The following is a 19,323-nucleotide window of genomic DNA, read 5'->3' on the forward strand; positions in this document are numbered from 1 at the left end:
TATGATACAAACATATTTAATTTCAAAAACATACGAGGTAAAAGAAAATATTGCACTTGTTTAAATTTTATAGATAAAAGAGGGATATTTCATACGTATTGTAACACATTAAATATACAATACATAAAAATGTATATGATATTATAACAAAACTAAAATTGACTATATAAAAAGGGAAACATTTTAATAAAGACTGAAACATCATATTTCTGTATTACACAAATGAGAGAGAGAAATTTACACTTACTATTCGTTAATGAGTAATTAATAAATCTAGAATATCTTTGGAAAAAACATAAATTCGTTGTATAATTAAAAGATTATTGATTCTATTTGATCTCTGATATGCTGTATTTACGATCCTTCAAATTAATTACAACTACAGTTATATTGTCTGCAGAACCCCTATATGTTAAAAAGACAAATACATAATAAAAATCTGATTTAAATCAATATTTGTAAAGATCGTAAGATCGAATTGTATTACCTGTAATAACTTTGTAATGTGATACTTTTTGCACCAAAATGTGGTTCGTTTATACGTTCCTTAATAAACGCGACAGCCTCTTCATTTGTAAAAGTATCCCATAAACCGTCTGATGCCAGGACGATAAACATCGGATTATGGTCACTTAGATCAAAAGTCAAAATATCAGGATCAGCAATCACTAATTTTTTATCTTTTAATGGATAATCTCCCAAAGCTCGAGAAGTTGCTAATATACCAGCAACTCTCCATACACCATTAAATGTTACTAAACCACCAGCTTTGTTAATTCTCCTTCTTTCTCTTTCCTAAAAATTATTTTCACAAATGAAAAAATATATTTACTATTAAATAACATAAATTTATTACATAAGACCTAAGCAATTTATATAAATAAAATTATATACTTGTTGCGGCTTATGGTCAAAGGATAAAGGTATGGCATTTCCTTTTCCATCACACATTACACCTCTTGAATCTCCAACATTTGCTACAATTAATTTATTGTCTTCTAAGAGAGCAATTAAAGCAGTTGTACCTGTATTATACATTTATAAAAGTTATTTTTAAATCTGAATAAATAAAGTATATAAATTGTAAAAAGATAATTACCAGCTACATCCATATTTTTCTTTGCAGCCTCAACTAATAATTTATCTACGGCCAATACTTCATCAGTTAGTAATCTACCATAGTTTATTTTATTTCCATCCAAGTAATTTGTAATATCCACTTTTGGTGGCTTTTCCACTGTTCTACATGGTTTTACCTTACAGTTAAAACAAAAAATACTGTTTTATACATTTACCATTTTAAAAGATATCAAATTTAATATCAATCATACCTCTCTTGTTATTGGTCTTGACAAGCTATCCAATTTATCAAGCAATTCTGGATCAGTTACATCAACATTTTTTTTCATACAATCATCTGTTAAAGAAGTGCTTACAGTTTTACGAAAAGATTTTTTGCGTTCAATGTGATCTGCATTACTTTTTTCCTCTTTCTTCTCTGTTTCTTCATTTTCCTTTATGTCTTCTGATATGTGTGTTGCTTTACCAGCTATCATATCTTTTAATTCAATCACTTTTTTATTAATGTTTGGAATAAGTTTATCACGTGCATAATTTGCTGCAAACTATTAAGAAATAAAAACATATGTCAGCATTTTACATTTATAAGTAATAAATATGTTTAAAATATTGGCATATCATTGGTATACTATCATTGAAATATTTCATACTATTTAAAGTAAAACTAACAATAGTAATATAATATATTAAATATATCTTAATAATCTGTTTTACTATAAGTAAAAAAATTTTTCATTTATTTATTATTTACATATTGTTGAGTCATTTGCTAAAGATATTGGTGTATGAAGGACATTTAATTTTTTGTCTTATTATTACATGCACTGCTGTAGTAATTTTTAAATTTTTCTATATAAGCTAAGCTATTATATAACATAAACATAATGATATTTTATATTATTCTATAATCTATAATGGTATTCTAAATAATTGATATATATTAACTCATAAAATACATAAGTATATGAATATATTATGATATTAATACAATCTATTTCCATATTTCCATATTATCTCTGTATAACTTTATCATTATTTACCTTATTCCTGTGTTTCTAATCTGCAATTTTGGAAGATAATAGTCATATAACATCATAAATTTAGAAATTTGAAAATGATAATGTTATGTGATAAGTAATTATGTAAAGTCAAGTAAAAATGATAAGTAATCATTAAAAAATATCCTATTTGAACAATTGATTGAATAATTGATTAAGTTCCTATTAAATAGACTCATGTGTCTGATCTTTTTGAACTTACTTCTCCACCATGTCCATCAAATATTGCAAATAAAGATACACCTGTATTGTTCATATCTTCATTTACGACAAAACGATCTTCCATACGAGCTCTATGACCTTGAATAGCATATGCAGCAATGTGTCCTTGTTTTAATTCCCAACTCAGCTTCACCCCATTATTTACAGAATCATTAACCAAAAATGGTAGTTTTGATACCTAAAGATAATAAGACACGATGCAAATGTTTATTTCTCTTTTGTAATGCCTTGAGCAACAAATAATTAAATGATAAACAAATAATTAAGTAATTTTTTCAACTAATATATATCATATTTAATTACATAAGTATAATGCTAATTAGTCCTATTTGTATAATATATTATTATATAGCTTATTCTCTAGTCCATTTACTTTCGATGTAGTACGACCAAGTGTATATTGGATTTTTCCTAGTAGTGATCGGCTCCATATATCAATAGTTTGTATATAAAATAGAATTACTGCCAAAACTGCACCACAAATTAATACTTCTGGCTTCAATGCATAGACTCTCATGATTCTCCAAAAATAGCCCAAAGGAGAATTTATGCCAGCATTTAATCCTGTGGGAATACCCACTGCAAACTTTGATACTAGCTTCATGTATGATACATATGTCTATTGCACAATAACAAAAATACAAAATTATTGATAATAGCTGTTATTATAAAGAAATCATAAATTTCAAATAGTCAAGTATATCATAATCTATGAATATTTCTTTCTAATAAAAGAATAAACTTATATTACTTTCTACTTAAAGTATATTACAAAGATTCAAAAGCAATCAATCGAGACTATTTTTGAATACTAAACAGAATACAGAAATCGTAGATCGAACGAATTTTTCTAAAAAGAAGAAAACATTATATCTTTTAAATTATTTTTATGTCACCTGATATAAAATCTTGTCTTCTAGTTCGTCATCCATAATCTAATGCATTAACACCTTAAATTAAGCCAGTTTTCTTGTAAACCTAAATATCAATAAATATTCGATAATTATTTACAATTAACACGCACTTGACCAAATATGCATCAAAATTCATATAATCGTTCGTTCGATAAAAGATTATAACTTCGAGGAAAATAAAAATTTGTATACTATTTGGTATTTACAGCAGACGCTACCAAATTACAAACGTTACTGTAGATAGACGTTTGACCTCACGCCGTAATTTTAAGCATGCGGCATTGCTGGCATTTCACGTTATTCACATAATTAACAAGATTACTTTATATCTATAGAATCAGATATAATTTAAGTATTTTGAATGACATAACCAGTAGAAATATCTTATGAGGTATAACATAGTAAAGAAGATAAGAAAAAATAATTTGTTAAAGTATAAGATTAAATACAAAAATTTAATACATTACAATTTTAAATGAAATAATTAATAATCACAATACCATATAGTATACAGTACGATTTCTTTAATCGTGACTTTCACATATGTATATGCAGGTAAATGTTTCATTGAGATTTTCAAGATTACTTTATAAACAAGGATATAGAAGAAAACAAAATTCTTTTTATTGTTAGAATTGTAACATATAAAACATATTTTCGTATTTATATTAAGAGCCCATAAACAAAATTGTTCTAAAATTAACAAGTCAAATTTATTGCATATATAAAATATGTAAAAATTTTAAAAATTGTTTGACTCTACTTAACTTTATTCAGGGAGTTAAGACTGTATTACATATGCATAAGTGCAACGTTATGTAGGCTAGAGCGTGATTAAATAGTACATATTTTGTATGTAAGCATATATACCGGATATAGTTGCAGCGATGTATGTATTACGTTGCTGTACGCTGTAAACTGCATAGGGAGAACTGTCATGCGTTGCTACGACGTGAGTTTAGAAGCCGCGTAAATATGGCTGCGACAATAACGAATGTTTAATATTACCCAGTGTAATGAGTTCGCGTGATGATCGTGATTGTCCTCGTTGGCGTAAGGTGATGAGATCAATGTGTCATCAACAAAGATGAGCGAAAGAAAGTTTACCCGTGGCCTGGGTAAACCGGGCATGGCCGCTCAATTACGAGAAACCGTCTCTCAGGTAGTACGAGAGAGTACCGTACAGGTAGGTTTTTCGGCACGATACATTTTGCCGCATGATTTTCTGCATATATTTTTACATTATTTTCTGAATAACAAATATGCAACAATTGATACCAGTGAAAATATGTTCTCTCTGCAGTCATTTATCAGGACCTTCATAATATCGTTAATTCATTATTCATGATAATTGCTGTCAACTGGACAGGGCTAACTATAAATATTTCAAGCTAAAGAAGAGATAAAATAACGTCGAATCAACAATTTAGTTATATTTTTGGAACGTTATTTTTTATTTTATCATAGTAGGGTTGAGACATGAAATTCTGGTTTTTTAAGGATAATGTTATTCACACTGAAACATGTCCATTTATGGTATCTTGTAATACCTTGATTCATTATTCATTAATTATTACCTTGAATTAAAAATAAATTACATTATTCTTAAAAGCAATTATTTGACCTGTTGTATTGTCATAATAAGTATTGACAAAGTAATATTTAATTTTTAAAGTTTATGTTACAAGTTTTAATGTATGTAGATTATAGCCTTCTATATAGTTTACTGTTGCTGTTTATCTTTATTTCAAATTTTTTAAATAATTCTTATTACAATATCAAAGTAATTTAAATCAACATATGTATACATATCTTTCTTAATTTGTATTATTTATTTTAAGAAAATGTTTTAATTTCAGAATAAGCCACATCTAGTAGAACCCATAGATTTTGAAACTTTTGTATTAAAGAATAAAACTTTATTACAAAACGACCCTCAGAGAGAACTCCTGCTATACCCTAGGGATGATATTTCAGTGAGTTTTAACTTATTATTTCTTATCTATTCTGAAACACTTACATCCGTTGCAGGGACAGATAAGTTATCAGATAGGACCATGCACAGGATGTTTAATATCATGCAATTTTTGGAATCTACTTTTTAAATTTATTATTTAAAAAGTGTAATGTCGAACTTAGTGTCTATTGTCCATAATATATAATAATGTATATTTTTAATCTTATTACTAAAAAGTTTACTGAAATAAATTATTTAATTTTAAGTATTTTTTTAATTGTTTTAATATCCTCTTTCTAATGTAGCAAGTGGTATTACCTAGAAGATATCGTACTCTTGTACCAACTATACCACAAACTTCAGATAATGAGGAAGGGGAAGAGAATCTTCTTACAAAAGAATGTTTACGGAGTTACACATCTAATTGGAATCTCATACATTATAAATATTCAGCATATAGTGGAACTTATCTTGAGTTACCTAAGTATAAATATAAAACTTGACTATAAATAATATTTTATTATTGCAAAATTTTATTTCATAAAATATAAAATATATTGTTGTAGCTTATATGTATTTTCTTATTTTTTAGAATAGCAAAAATAGATGATCTAAAAGATGAAGTGTATGAAATTGATACAGAAGTAGACCAAGTTGATGAGGTAAAATATTTTGCTTCTAATATGAACTTTTTGAAGGTTGGATTATGATATTTCTTATTAAAATATCATTTACTTGCATTATATTTGGATAAATAAGATTTGTATATTAAATATATTATCTTTTACATTATATTTTATACACAAATAGCAAAAAATATTTTGAAAAGATATTTTAATATTATCTTTTTCATGTAATTTTTCTGTAAGAAAATAATGTTAAATATCGCTTTTACAACATTTATTAAATTCATCTATTATTATTTCTGATTATCATTATAGACCTATGAGAAATTAAGATAATAAATTTATAAGGGAGAAATAAGAAATTAAAACAACTTGTTCAATTTTATTAGGAATTAACAAAGAGTAATGGAATAACAAAGGAAGGCTATTTAATGAAAGGACCAGAAATTGGTAGTAGTGACCGCATGTTTGCAAATATTGGTTCAAAATCGTTTAAGAGAAGGTTTTGTCATCTTCGTCAAGAAGTTGATGGCACATACATTCTTGAACTTTTTAAAGATGAAAAAAAGGGTGAAGCTAAACTGACGATAGTAATGGATTTTTGCACTGAAGTTATTAGAAATCCAAAACGTGGAAGGTATTGTTTTGAATTAAGAATGAGCGGGACTCATAAATCGTACACATTAGCAGCAGACAATGAAACAGATATGCAGGATTGGTTATTAAAGTTAAGCTCAGTATTACAGCATTATAAGCAGCAAGAAGAAAAACGTGCTGCTTCGTTAGAGAGAGCATGCAATACACCTCCTCCTTCTCCTCAACCTATGCAGGTATTAAAAGTAGAAATAAGCATTGTTTCCAATGTTGTAAGTGTACTTCTTTACATATAATTCCACTTGAGTTTATTGTATTATTTGTAGGTTTATGGAACGCTCAAAGGCTTAGAACAAAGTATGAATCCACAACTGATAAAGTATTCTAGGGAAACAGATACTAGTATTGCATTAGCAAGACGAGAATGTCGCAAACAATTGTTTAGTATTTATCCTCATATTCCACATATTAAACAACAACCAGGCAATTGTAATGAACAGAATATTGATCCATACAAAGAACAATTTGGGCAGAGAATTTTTGTAAAATGTGAAAGTCTTAAATTTAGATTACAAGCACCAATAGATGAGAAAGAATCATTATGTCAGGTGGAACCATATCAAACTACACTAAGTCTTTATGATGCAAGAAATGGCAGGAAGCTAACTGAAAATTTTCATTTTGATATCAATCATGAGGTTGTTCAAGGAATAGTAAAAGAATTAAGTCCTGTAGGTATTATGACAGAATCTACAGAAAATATTAAACTACCAGATGATCTGAAAAATATACCACTAGATTGGATTAAATATCCAAAACAGGTTTGTTCTTTCTTTTTCTAAAGTAACAAATTTTTAACAATAATGTTAATATCATTGTGTAGTTTACTAATAGCAGTGTATATTTTTATAGGCCATATTTAGTATTAGTAATCCGCACCCTGATATATTTTTGGTTGTAAGAATAGATAAAATATTACAAGGGAATATATGCCAAACTTCTGAACCATATTTAAGGGCTACAAAAGATCCACGATTAGGTTTAAAAGTACATAAACAAGTTAGAGCATGTTGCCAAAGGTAAGTTTATATGTAGTTACATTTTTAACCTGTATATTTTTCTGTACATTGTAAAATTTTGTCCAAAAAATTATAAATTTTTTAGATTGGGAAATTATAGAATGCCGTTTGCTTGGGCTGCCAGACCATTATTTAGGTTATATAGTAATGAATTAGATACATCATCAGACTTTCCTGCAATATATAGGCAAGAAGGAAATAAAATAAAAGATGAAGAATTACTCAAACTCCTTTCAGAGTATAGAAAGTATGCATATATAATATATAGTAAGATATATATGATATATATTTTGATATTTTTTATTATAGGCCTGAAAAACTTAGTAAATTGACTGTGATACCTGGTTGGTTGAAAATAAGAATTGAGTCAATTACAGATTTACCTGACAGTATGTATCTGGAGAATAACATTTTTCTTACTATGTATAAACTTGAATAATAAAATCTAATTTTTATTTTTTCTTTACAGATACATTATCTACATCTTTAGCAGCTTTAAAGCCATTTCCATTACCGCCAATATCTGAACCAACTCTTGAGATCGCAGAGTTTGAAAGTACTTCAGAGAAAGATGTTCATCCATACACAACTTATATTAACCATCTTTATGTATATCCGCAAACTCTTTGCTTTGATACTCAAAAAATATTTACCAGAGCTAGAAACATTGCGTGCGTTATTGAATTACGAGACAATGATTGTGAAAATGCCACACCTTTAAGGGTATGTAGAATATGTTATTTCATAGATTATTAAATTATTGCTAATACTTTTCGGATTTTTTCATAATAGTGTATATATGGAAGACCTGGTGCTCCACTTTTATGTTTACGAGCATCTTGCGCAGTTTTACATCATAATGCAGTTCCTTCTTGGTATGAAGAAATTAAAATAAGGTTACCATCAAAACTTCATGCCAAGCATCATTTACTCTTTTCTTTTTACCACATAAGTTGTGATATGAACAAGAAAAAAGAAAATGGTGTTGAAAATTGTGTTGGTTATGCTTGGTCTCCATTGTTGCATAAAGGAAGGTATGATAATGTTAGGAATTACGATTTATATATCACTAATAAAACACTGATATGTAATTATAATTGTATACTATATAAATATGAGATATTATATTTACAAAGTAAACTTTCTAATCAAATCTTGTATTATTTGTATTAATTTTGTATATCTTACATAGATTAAATGTGGATATGGATATGAATGTACAAGCACTACCTGTTGCAACACATTTACCGCCAGGATATCTTTCAATACAACCTCTAGGACTAGGAAAAGGGGTAAAAATAAAATGAAGTTATATATTTATATTTTATTAATTCAAAAAAATAATAAAATATGATAATCATTTATAGCTATCGCGTTTAATATCTTAAAGATAAATTTTTCGTTGTTCTAGAATGCTGGACCGGAAATTATATGGGTTGATTCTCAACGACCGGTATTTACAGTAGCATTTCAATTGATTTCAACTGTATTCACACGTGATGTACATTTACATAATTTATTTGCTCATATGGAACGCATCCTAGATACAAAACTAGGAGCGGTACCAGCGGATTCGGAAACATGCAAAATATTAAAAGCTGCTCATGCAGTACAATTAGTTACAGTTATTACATTTCTTCCTACTATATTGAATCAGTTATTTACATTGTTAACATGTACTACAAATGAAGAAGTTGGATGGTATATTATAAGAGTTTTAATACATTTCATAAATATGGTGCATGAAGCTGGTAGGAAAGAAACACTTCAGGCTTATATTAAGGTAAATATTACTAATAGAATTGATTAATTTTACTAGTAAATTTTATATCATTATCTTTTACAGTTTGTTTTTGTGCCACCTTCTCAAGGAAATGGTATTATAACAGTTCATGAACAATTAGGAAAACATCTTCCTACATTATTGCAGCCAAGTAATACTGACTTTCTAGTAGTAAATAAATTTATGCATCATTCCAGTTTCTTTTTTGAAATAATGATTAAGAGTATGGCACAGCATTTGCTTTCGACAGGAAGGATAAAAGTATGTTTTGTAATAATATAAAAAATATAATTTATTAGAAAGTATAAATCAATTAACATCTTTTACAGATGCATAGAAATGAAAGATTTTCAAAAGAATATCATGAAAAAATTCGAAATTTAGTGGAAGTTATTATGCCTTATCTTATGAACAAATATAAAGAGATGCCAGTTGAAACACATGAATTAAACAAAAGTCTTGCACAATTTTTAAAAGTAAGTAAATGCTATATATTATTTACAGGTTAAATATTTTTTTTAGAGTAAAGATAATACAGCAAATGATAAGCATAAGTTTTATAAAGTCTCATACTGTAATTGTTAATGATAGTATTTTATTATTATATAAAAATAGTTTTTTTTAAATAATCATTAATTCTTCATATCTTAAAATAGCGATGCCTTACATTTATGGATCGTGGGTTCGTTTTCCGTTTAATAAATTCATACATGGACAATTTCTCTCCTGGAGATCAACGTACACTACATGATTTTAAATTTACATTCTTGCAAATAATTTGTTCACACGAGCATTATGTGTCTTTCAATTTACCAATGATGCAATCACGAATCATTTCCAAAGGTAAAATTAACTACTACTATATTATATTTGATGCCTAATGTTTCGTAAATATAATCATTTTATGCTTTATTTAGAAGATACAGAGAGTGATCCAGAATGTGATGGTATGTTAAGTCATACACTCCCATCTTTATTGTGATTTGTTACCGTAGCCATAGTGAGTGGGAGTTGCATACAATTTTCTTATTATTAATCACTATCAATCAGTAGATGTTTAGAAAATACTTTCATGGCATTCTTATTTGTTGCTATGCAAGCCTGTTTCATTATATTTAAATGCACTGAAAATTGTCAAATGGAATTTATGAAGTACTGAACTTTGCAATATAGAATATATAGATTTACACACTCACATAAATTTTATGTTATATTTTATACTTTTATGCAAAACTTCTTATTTTTATTTTAATACATATTTGCTATTTAAAAATATTTAATGTAAAAAAACTGCATGAATTTGCAAACGTTTTACAAAATCATGGTTATAATTAGTAATATTCACATAATTAATCAATAGGTAATTTCAGATAAAAGATCTTTTTCACTTAAATATTAAGTACCTATAAAATAATCAATATTCTCGATAGCAAACTAATGAAAAAATTTCATTTAAGCTACTGTAATTTCATTCAATTTTTCCTATATTTAGGTGATCCTTGTATGTACATGTTTTTCTATTTTCATATTATCTAAAATTATAGTAAATCAAATAAGTTTATCAATTTGAAATATTCATTACAGATTTAATAAATGAATATTGTTTGTCAGAAGATTTTTGCAAACATCATTTCTTAGTTGGACTGTTAATGCAAGAAGTTAGAACCTCCTTAAATGAAATTGTACAAATTCGTAAAGTGGCAATATCTACATTAAGAGATTTAATGGCAAAGCATGAACTTGATGATAGATATCAGAATAAGGTAAATTGCTTTTATTTATTTCTACCTCTGTATTTTTATTCTAATATGATATCTTACATATATTGTACTTTTGATATAATTAATGTTTTCAAAGTAAGTACAAATATTTAAGTAAATTTAATTCTAAAATAATGTAATTTTATTATTACAGGGTCAATTAAGTAGAATAGCATCCACTTACATACCATGGCTAGGTATTGTATTGGAAAATCTACATCGATTGCAATCCATACATGATAACAGTAAAACAGAAGTTAGGCAAAATGGCACAAATAGAATATCAACTAGTAGTTCATTTTTGGCAAATAAAGATACCGCGAGTACTACTGCGACCACTGGAACTCCAAAATCAATACATAGGTAAACAAATTTTTCAGTATCATATTTGCTTAAGATAAATAAAAAAATAAGAGAAACAATCTACATAAAAAAATATATGTAGGCTTACATTACATTTGGAAACTCAATCTCCAATAAGGGCGTCTATGCATTTACGAGATTCTACATACTTCGCAGCCATAGCAGGCCAAGGATTAGTTAATGGATATTCCTGTACTAGTATAGAATCAGATACATCAACAATATCTGGTGCTTCTCAATCGAATATATCTCAAGAAACTACTATTATTCGTGAACCTATCGAAAATGGTACTGGCGAAAAAAAAAGACATTCTCGTTCTTTAAGTGTTACACAATCGTCACCTAGATGCGATAAATTGCAGTCGTCGGAAGTTAAGGATATTTTACTTTGTTTTCTATTTGTAATAAAATACTTAGGTGATCATCAAGTTATTGCTTGGTGGCAACAATGCAGCGATTGTGAAATTTTAAGTTTCTTTACAGTAATTGAGTAAGTTAATGTCGAGTTAAACATAAAAGTTACTTCTAGTGCAAAATAGGCGTTATTATGTTCATTCTTTATTTCAGAATGAGCCTTCATCATTTTAAATATATTGGGAAAAGGCAAATAGCTGCAAACATGGTAAATAGTTCTGGAAAACCTCGAACAGTGAAAGCAATGACATTACCAGCTAGAATGGCACCTCCAGATTTTTCTAACGATGGACCCGCTACTAGTACTTTACAACCACATAATACTACTGCACGGGAAAATCTTGTTGAAAGCGATAGTGGGAAAGTGCATCAAGCTTTATTAGAAGCGAATATGGCGACAGAAGTTGGTCTAATTGCATTGGATTGTTTAGGATTATTTTGTATTCATTTTAAGGTATAAAAGAAATTTTCCACTTATACATATGTCATAATTCAGAAATATTTATCTGTGTTATATTTGGTTTTTCTTCTTTTTTTTGTATAGGATGTGCTTCTAACAGCAGATGGTGATAATCCCATAATGCAGAAAGTATTTAGTATATATTTATCGTTTTTGCAAGTTGGACAGTCTGAAACCTTACTACGGCACGTTTTTGCCAGTTTCAGAGCCTTTTTAAATAATTATTCTATAATTCTATTTCAAGGTATGAATTTTAACAGTTGAGTCTGATTCTATTGGGTGTAAATAAAAAACAGTTAAATATTTAATAAATTATACTGTCTCATTTTAATTAACTAGATATTATTATTCTTATAGGAAATGCTGTATTATGTGGACGTTTATGTTACGAATTATTACGTTGTTGTAATAGTAAGTTAAGTTCCATTCGGCAGGAATCTTGTGCTTTACTTTATCTTCTTATGAGAAGCAATTTTGAGTTCACCAGTAGGAAAGGACTAACTAGGGTTCACTTACAAGTAAGTATATGACGAAAATAATTTTCCCTTTTATACATTGCATTAAGTCTGATTATGCTTTAAAAATGTTAATACTTTATATTTATGTAAATAGGTAATTATATCTGTTTCTCAAATGCTTGGAAATGTTATTGGATTAAATAATTCAAGGTTTCAAGAATCATTATCATTAATAAATAGCTATGCTTCTTCTGATAAAGTGATGAAGGGTACTGGTTTTCCAGTTGAAGTTAAAGATCTGAATAAAAGAATTAGGACTGTTTTGATGGCCACAGCTCAAATGAGAGAACATAACAATGATCCTGAAATGTTGGTAGACCTACAACATAGTTTGGCTAATTCTTATGCCAGTACACCTGAATTGAGACATACATGGTTAGAAACTATGGCTAGAAATCACGCAAGAGATGGAAATTTTTCAGAGGTATACATTAAAAATTTTTTTTAAATAACTTAATATCTTTATGCTATATCACTTTTAGGCTGCTTGTTGTCAATTACATATTGCCGCATTAATAGCAGAGTATTTAAAATTGAGAAAAGTTCATACATGGGGTGCAGAAGCCTTTGACAAGATTTCTGAAAATATCTCTAGAGATGAATGCAGTCTTAAACTTGATGCTGGTGAGATTTGTATGTTTTGCACATGTTTGTATTATGTTACGTTTCTATTATTTTTTACATTCCTTTCTTCTTTTCATCTATTTCTTTATTGTTTCTTGTTAGAGCTATTAATTTATATTGGAATTATAACATTTTGTTTTTAATGCACTTTTTACTTTGAATTTCGATTTAAAAATTGTTACTGGAATTTTTTAATGTTGGTGAATTATTTGGAAATCAATTGTTTATTTTTAAATATAAAATTTTATAAACACTAGCATTATTTTAGGCGTGCAAGATATTCATTACAACGAATATATACTTCTTGAACAATTAGAACTTTGTGCTGAGATGTTAGAGAAAGCAGAACGATTTGAACTTCTTGGACATTTGTACAGATTAATAGTTCCTATGTACGAAGCGAAAAGAAATTATGAAGCTTTAGCAAATTGTTATTCTCATTTGGCACAAGCCTGTAATAAAATTGTTGAAGTTACAAAGTCCGGAAAAAGACTTCTTGGAAGATTTTATAGAGTTGCATTTTTTGGCACAGTAAATATTATTAATAGCCAATATTATAATGTTATTTCATTACATTTTGTATGTATAATTTGTAATAAATGTTTTTTAGGCATATTTTGAGGATGAAAATGGGCAAGAGTACATTTATAAAGAACCAAAAGTTACATCTTTATCTGAAATTTCAGAACGTCTCCATCATCTCTACTCTGAAAAATTTGGCTCAGAAAATGTTAAAATGATAATGGATTCTATACCTATCGACATAACCGAATTAGATTCAAAAATAGCGTATATTCAAGTGACACACGTTACACCTTATTTCGAAAAATATGAGTTAGAAACAAGACAAACAGAGTTTGAACAGAATCATAATATATCATGTTTTATGTTTGAAACTCCATTCACTAAAGAAGGAAAAGCCAGAGGTATTCCAGAAGAACAATGGAAACGTAGAACAATTCTTACAAGTAAGTTTACTTCATTATTATGTACCATATTATTTATAGATATATACGTGATAGCATATTTTATGATTTCAGCACAATATTCTTTTCCATACATTAAAAAACGTATTTTAGTTATTGAAAAACGAATAATGGAACTGAGTCCAATTGAAGTCGCTTTAGATGAAATGCGACAACGTGTCCAAGAATTAGAAGATGTAGCTCTTATAGGACCAACAGACGTGAAAAAATTGCAATTAAGATTACAAGGAAGTATATGTGTTACAGTAAATGCTGGACCACTCGCATACGCTTCCGCATTTTTAGATCCTGCACTGTCTCCACAATATCCAGATGATAAAGTTGAAGAACTAAAAGATGTTTTCAGGTATGTTTTTTAAAAAATATATCTCGCGTATGTACACACACACACAATCATTGCATTTTCAAAGTATATTACATTTCACACACAAAATTTATTAATTGGAATTATCTGATTTTCAGAGAATTTGTTAAAATATGTTACACAGCTCTGCAAATAAATAGTAAGTTGATTACATCTGATCAGCATGAATATCAAGAAGTGTTACGTGAGAATTATCAGAAACTTTGCCAAAATTTGTCATCATTACTTGGTGAACCTATTTGGCCTGATGAACAAGTTGGAAATTTTAAACGTAACAGCGCTGCTTTATTTAGTGCTATCAGTGGTGCTAGTAATCACACAAGTACAGCTTAAGATAAGAGGTCATTGAAATGAAATCATTTGCAATTAAATTAGCTTTATTTTTAATGCACATTTTGTTATAAGTGAATGATATAAATTGGGTCATATTAACCCATAATTAATTCGCATATGCTCAAAAGTACTTCTGTTACAAGTGATTAATGAATGAATATTGCCACTACGACTGTAAGTAAGACTATTACTGCATATTTACTTAAATTTTTTATTTGTTATAATCAAATTTATTTCTTTTTATAAAATGCGTATATATGTGCTTTATATTATTAATTTCTTTATCATTTATTCGAGTATAAATGGTGAATAATAAGATCTTTTCTGCTCTATTTGATAGAATGGGAAAAATGCTAAAATATTTAGTTTAGGAGATCATTTCATAATAGATGCGTATCTATTCTCTTTGATCAATATAAAACTATAAATTATCTCAAGGCCTAATATTACTAAAGGTTCTTAATATCTAATCACTGCCATATTTTCATATATTTATTACATGTTTTGTTTTTCTTAAATAATTACGTCAATTGAAATATTATAGAGGCATGAAGATAAGAAGTAACAAGAATACTACTGACATTTTTTTATTTCCATAAAAGATTCACTACATTTTTGCTAGTTACAAGATTTATAATCATCTATATTAAAAAAATATATGTTTTCTATATATTAGAAATATTACAGATACATTTAAATCTAATTAAATGTAGTATATTTTGGTGTCGAGCACCTAAAGGGGCATTTATACATGCGTATATATTCTGCAAGAATTCAATGATTTGTACATTAGAATATGTTAAAATGTGTAGAACTTAATTTGTATATATTTGTATAATTTATTCTACGTATATATATGTATTATGTAAACATGTAGCTAGCAATTATTCTATATTTATGGAAATGTTATTATTTAATCGAGAAGAGGAGAATATTTTGTGATGTCATAACATTTTAAGAAATTTAAACATTTGAATCTTCATATATTTATTTTACGCTTTTATATGATAACGACTAATAAAAAATTAAGTTTTAATTACAAATTTTTCTTCAGTATCTTCTATACGAAGTTTTTATAATATCTCCTCATTTTGATTAATAATATAATAAAATTTTATGGATGATGTACTTAACAAAATTTTTCGTAACAAGTGTTTCAACAAATTTTTGTTTTATATTATGTGCGAATTTCTTCGATATATCTCTCTTATAATAGGATTTTGATAGGGAATAACACTTTATTATATTTATACAGCATATTATTTTTTTCAAAATTAGCTATACATAAGAATACAGAAATTTGAAATTTTTTAATTTATTGCACATAAAATATCACCAAACTAAATAAACAGTAGAAAAAATTTGTTTTATATAAATCTTATTTCTTCTAGTTGATCAAATTTTGTTAATTATCATATGTATAAAAAAAAGATATTAATTGCATTATAGAATTCAGGCTAAAAAATTTTGCAGAATTTATGTGCTATTATGGGTACTCAATTTGTATATAATTGTAATTAGTACATATAAAATATTGTTTTGATAATTAAATATTATTATTTATCTTTATAAATATATATTATTTGATATTAGAATTTTATGTTCAAATTATATTATGTTATGTGATTGTCATACATTTGCAATTTTGGTAGTACAAAAAAACTGTTTATGTGACATTTGTGCAAGCAAAGAATAGAATTTATAATAAATGTATATTTAAATAACCACAAAAAATTATTCATTTTGAAGTCTGGTGAGATTGTGATTACGATTGTGCTGTAGAAAGTAAATTTCATTATTGTATAAACACAGAATATAATTATGCATTAATAATTTTAAGAGCTTACTCAATAACTTGAACATTGTATTGAATATTGAACATAAAATTAATTATTTCATTTTTTATTTTTATTGTTACAATTATTACAAACTATTTTTCTTTCAAAATTGCAATTTTAAAAATGCGTATACAGCTCTTACACTACAAAAAAAATGCTGAGTGAAGAACTATATAATATGTAAATGAAAACTATTAGATTTATGTTTTAGTAGAGTTCATTTACATGGTGGATAAATTACGAAATAATAAAAATACTTGACTGGAATGTTGTAAAACTTATGTGCCATTGCAAATTATTTCTTTTATTCAGACTGCACTAGTAGTCTAGCTATAGCATAAATTAGATCGCACAGTAATGCGTCTGAATATTTGGAAATATATGTTGATATTTGTCTTAACTATATTTAAGATAGCAAATAATACTATTAGAAATAGAAAGAGTTATGTTTACTAAGCTATGAATTGTTTATTAAAAGAATAACTACATTTAAGAAATAACTATATTTCATACGCATAATAACACATTGATTTTTTTTAGCACAAAGTTAAGTTGGACCAGTGTTATTAAATTGTATCAAATTTATTGCTTTTGCACTTGTAAATTCAAGAAAGCTAAAACTCTCTACAAATAAGTGAGGCAATAATTATGAATTATTTAAAATTATTAAGAATTTTATTCAAATATACGTATATAAAGATAAAAGTTAATTATGTGTTAGACACATAATCAAATGAAAATTATATCAGAAATATTCTTAAAGATGAGTTGAATATAAAATACAATTAATAATTATTGCTTCTCTTTGCATATTATATGTGTATATATATATATACGATTTTGATTAATAAAAGTTTGCCATGTTGCAAATTTATTAAATGAAATTTTAAAAAATATGTTTCAAGATACAGTGCCTCTTTAGTTGCAAAAATATTTATAAATAAAAGTCCGAATGCTGTCCAATGATATGTTAAAGTCTACTTTGATGATGACTTAAATGTAAGTTTGACCATGACATATAATATATTGCACAAAATATATGACTGTCGTAATTTACATTCGATATAAAATTTTATAATATGGAAATATTTTGAATTATGGATGCATGTGAGAGAGAGAAGAATATAATAAGTGTCTAAATTCAATGATAAAGTTGAATGATGCATGAAAATAAATGTTGCAACTATGTAAGTAATATTAGTGTAATCATAATTTTAATGAATAGAAACAGTGGAAATATAAAACTTGCTTTGAAAAAATTCAGATTTATTTATTATATATGTAATGGATTTATGAAAATATATAAAGTATTTCTTAGACAGTGATTGCATTAAATCATACTGCGCAAATAAAATAATTTGTTTATTAAATTAAATAAATTGTAAGACGATAATAAGTTTAAAGTTTACTTACTTGCATGTTTTGGCTTATTTCGTATATAAATTGCTTCGACGAAATGATATAACTAAAGTCAGTTAAAACTAATTATATCACCAAAGTTGAAATTAAAACAGAGGATGAATAGCACGTTTCTTCTAGACAAGGACATTAGAAAAGTATACATTCTGAAAAGAAGAAAAAGATCCATTATAGATTTCTACTATTTCCAATATATAATTTAACTTTATCAATTTTAAGGATTTTCAAATATGTATTAATTCTGAACAATTTTTCCCTATACATATAACCGTTTCTCGGTTAGATTCCCAAGATATTTATAATAACATTAACAATAATAATACATACTTTTGGTACTTTTTATCTTAATGTGGATTAGGTTTCGAATATCTTTATGTACGAACATGGTGATATAGGTATGTTCATGCCACGATACTGATATGTATTATTATGTGTACTCTTATTGTATATACTATTGATTGTGATTGTAGAGCAACTTGATCACAGCCATATTGTAGCTTTAGTATGTAGCGTCACTATCGTTCGACTAGCGTACTTCACTCTCCTGTATTCTCCATCGCCCTTGCAGAATCTACATTTTGTCATTAATAGACACGACACGACGTACTGCGAGGGTAAAGGGGAGGATAGGAGAGTAAAGTACTTATACACAGATTTCTACCTAGAACTTCTATGTTAAAAGTACACATAGTTATGAAGTACGCCAGTCGAACGATAGTGGCGCTATGCACTAAAGCTACGATATGGTTGCGATTAAGATGCTTCGCGGGCGCGGGATCTCGTAGAATATAGAGTACAGAACAGACTACAGTACTAAAGTTCAGAGTACAGAGTACGGACTACTGACAGTGCGAGGCTGACCTGTACGACACAAGGTTGCCTCACTCGATAGCTGTCTCATTTGAATTGACTCGCGCTGCCAAGTAGCAAA

General features: G+C 27.4%; 2 protein-coding genes across 12 annotated transcripts; one reads left to right on the forward strand and one right to left on the reverse strand.

Annotated features, from left to right (window-relative positions):
• Positions 1–158: 158 nt before the first annotated feature.
• Positions 159–19,060, reverse strand: LOC117209323 (protein phosphatase 1L). Of its 7 annotated transcripts, XM_033451238.1 has the most exons (10): positions 18,720–19,057; positions 18,391–18,538; positions 3,257–3,338; positions 2,734–2,979; positions 2,341–2,538; positions 1,332–1,625; positions 1,100–1,256; positions 895–1,025; positions 488–795; positions 159–405 (listed from the first exon to the last, which is right to left on the reverse strand). In XM_033451238.1, the coding sequence occupies exons 3-10, from the start codon at positions 3,290–3,292 to the stop codon at positions 330–332; spliced, it is 1,446 nt and encodes a 481-aa protein (XP_033307129.1). In that variant the 5' UTR covers positions 3,293–3,338; positions 18,391–18,538; positions 18,720–19,057; the 3' UTR covers positions 159–329. The 7 variants fall into 7 exon arrangements, with proteins under 7 accessions (XP_033307129.1, XP_033307132.1, XP_033307133.1 ...); XM_033451241.1 differs by lacking the exon at positions 3,257–3,338 and having other exon boundaries at positions 18,387–18,538; positions 18,720–19,060; XM_033451242.1 differs by lacking the exon at positions 3,257–3,338 and having other exon boundaries at positions 18,720–19,058.
• On the forward strand, positions 4,322–16,144 carry LOC117209319 (dedicator of cytokinesis protein 9). Of its 5 annotated transcripts, none has more exons than XM_033451196.1 (29): positions 4,322–4,460; positions 5,134–5,250; positions 5,537–5,715; positions 5,824–5,893; positions 6,247–6,687; positions 6,778–7,272; positions 7,364–7,530; positions 7,616–7,777; positions 7,840–7,919; positions 8,000–8,253; positions 8,323–8,564; positions 8,723–8,822; positions 8,942–9,313; positions 9,377–9,574; positions 9,643–9,789; positions 9,970–10,156; positions 10,231–10,260; positions 10,898–11,076; positions 11,228–11,436; positions 11,519–11,926; positions 12,004–12,304; positions 12,395–12,554; positions 12,668–12,828; positions 12,923–13,252; positions 13,311–13,452; positions 13,721–13,983; positions 14,063–14,420; positions 14,493–14,784; positions 14,901–15,135. In XM_033451196.1, the coding sequence occupies exons 1-29, from the start codon at positions 4,362–4,364 to the stop codon at positions 15,133–15,135; spliced, it is 6,378 nt and encodes a 2,125-aa protein (XP_033307087.1). In that variant the 5' UTR covers positions 4,322–4,361. The 5 variants fall into 5 exon arrangements, with proteins under 5 accessions (XP_033307087.1, XP_033307088.1, XP_033307089.1 ...); XM_033451195.1 differs by having other exon boundaries at positions 4,362–4,460; positions 13,311–13,461; positions 14,901–16,144; XM_033451200.1 differs by lacking the exon at positions 4,322–4,460 and adding an exon at positions 4,739–4,810 and having other exon boundaries at positions 13,311–13,461; positions 14,901–16,144.
• Positions 19,061–19,323: the final 263 nt, after the last annotated feature.

The sequence above is a fragment of the Bombus bifarius genome, unplaced genomic scaffold (genome assembly GCF_011952205.1).
Source record: "Bombus bifarius isolate JDL3187 unplaced genomic scaffold, Bbif_JDL3187 scf7180000008169, whole genome shotgun sequence".
Classification (NCBI taxonomy): Eukaryota; Metazoa; Arthropoda; class Insecta; order Hymenoptera; family Apidae; genus Bombus; species Bombus bifarius.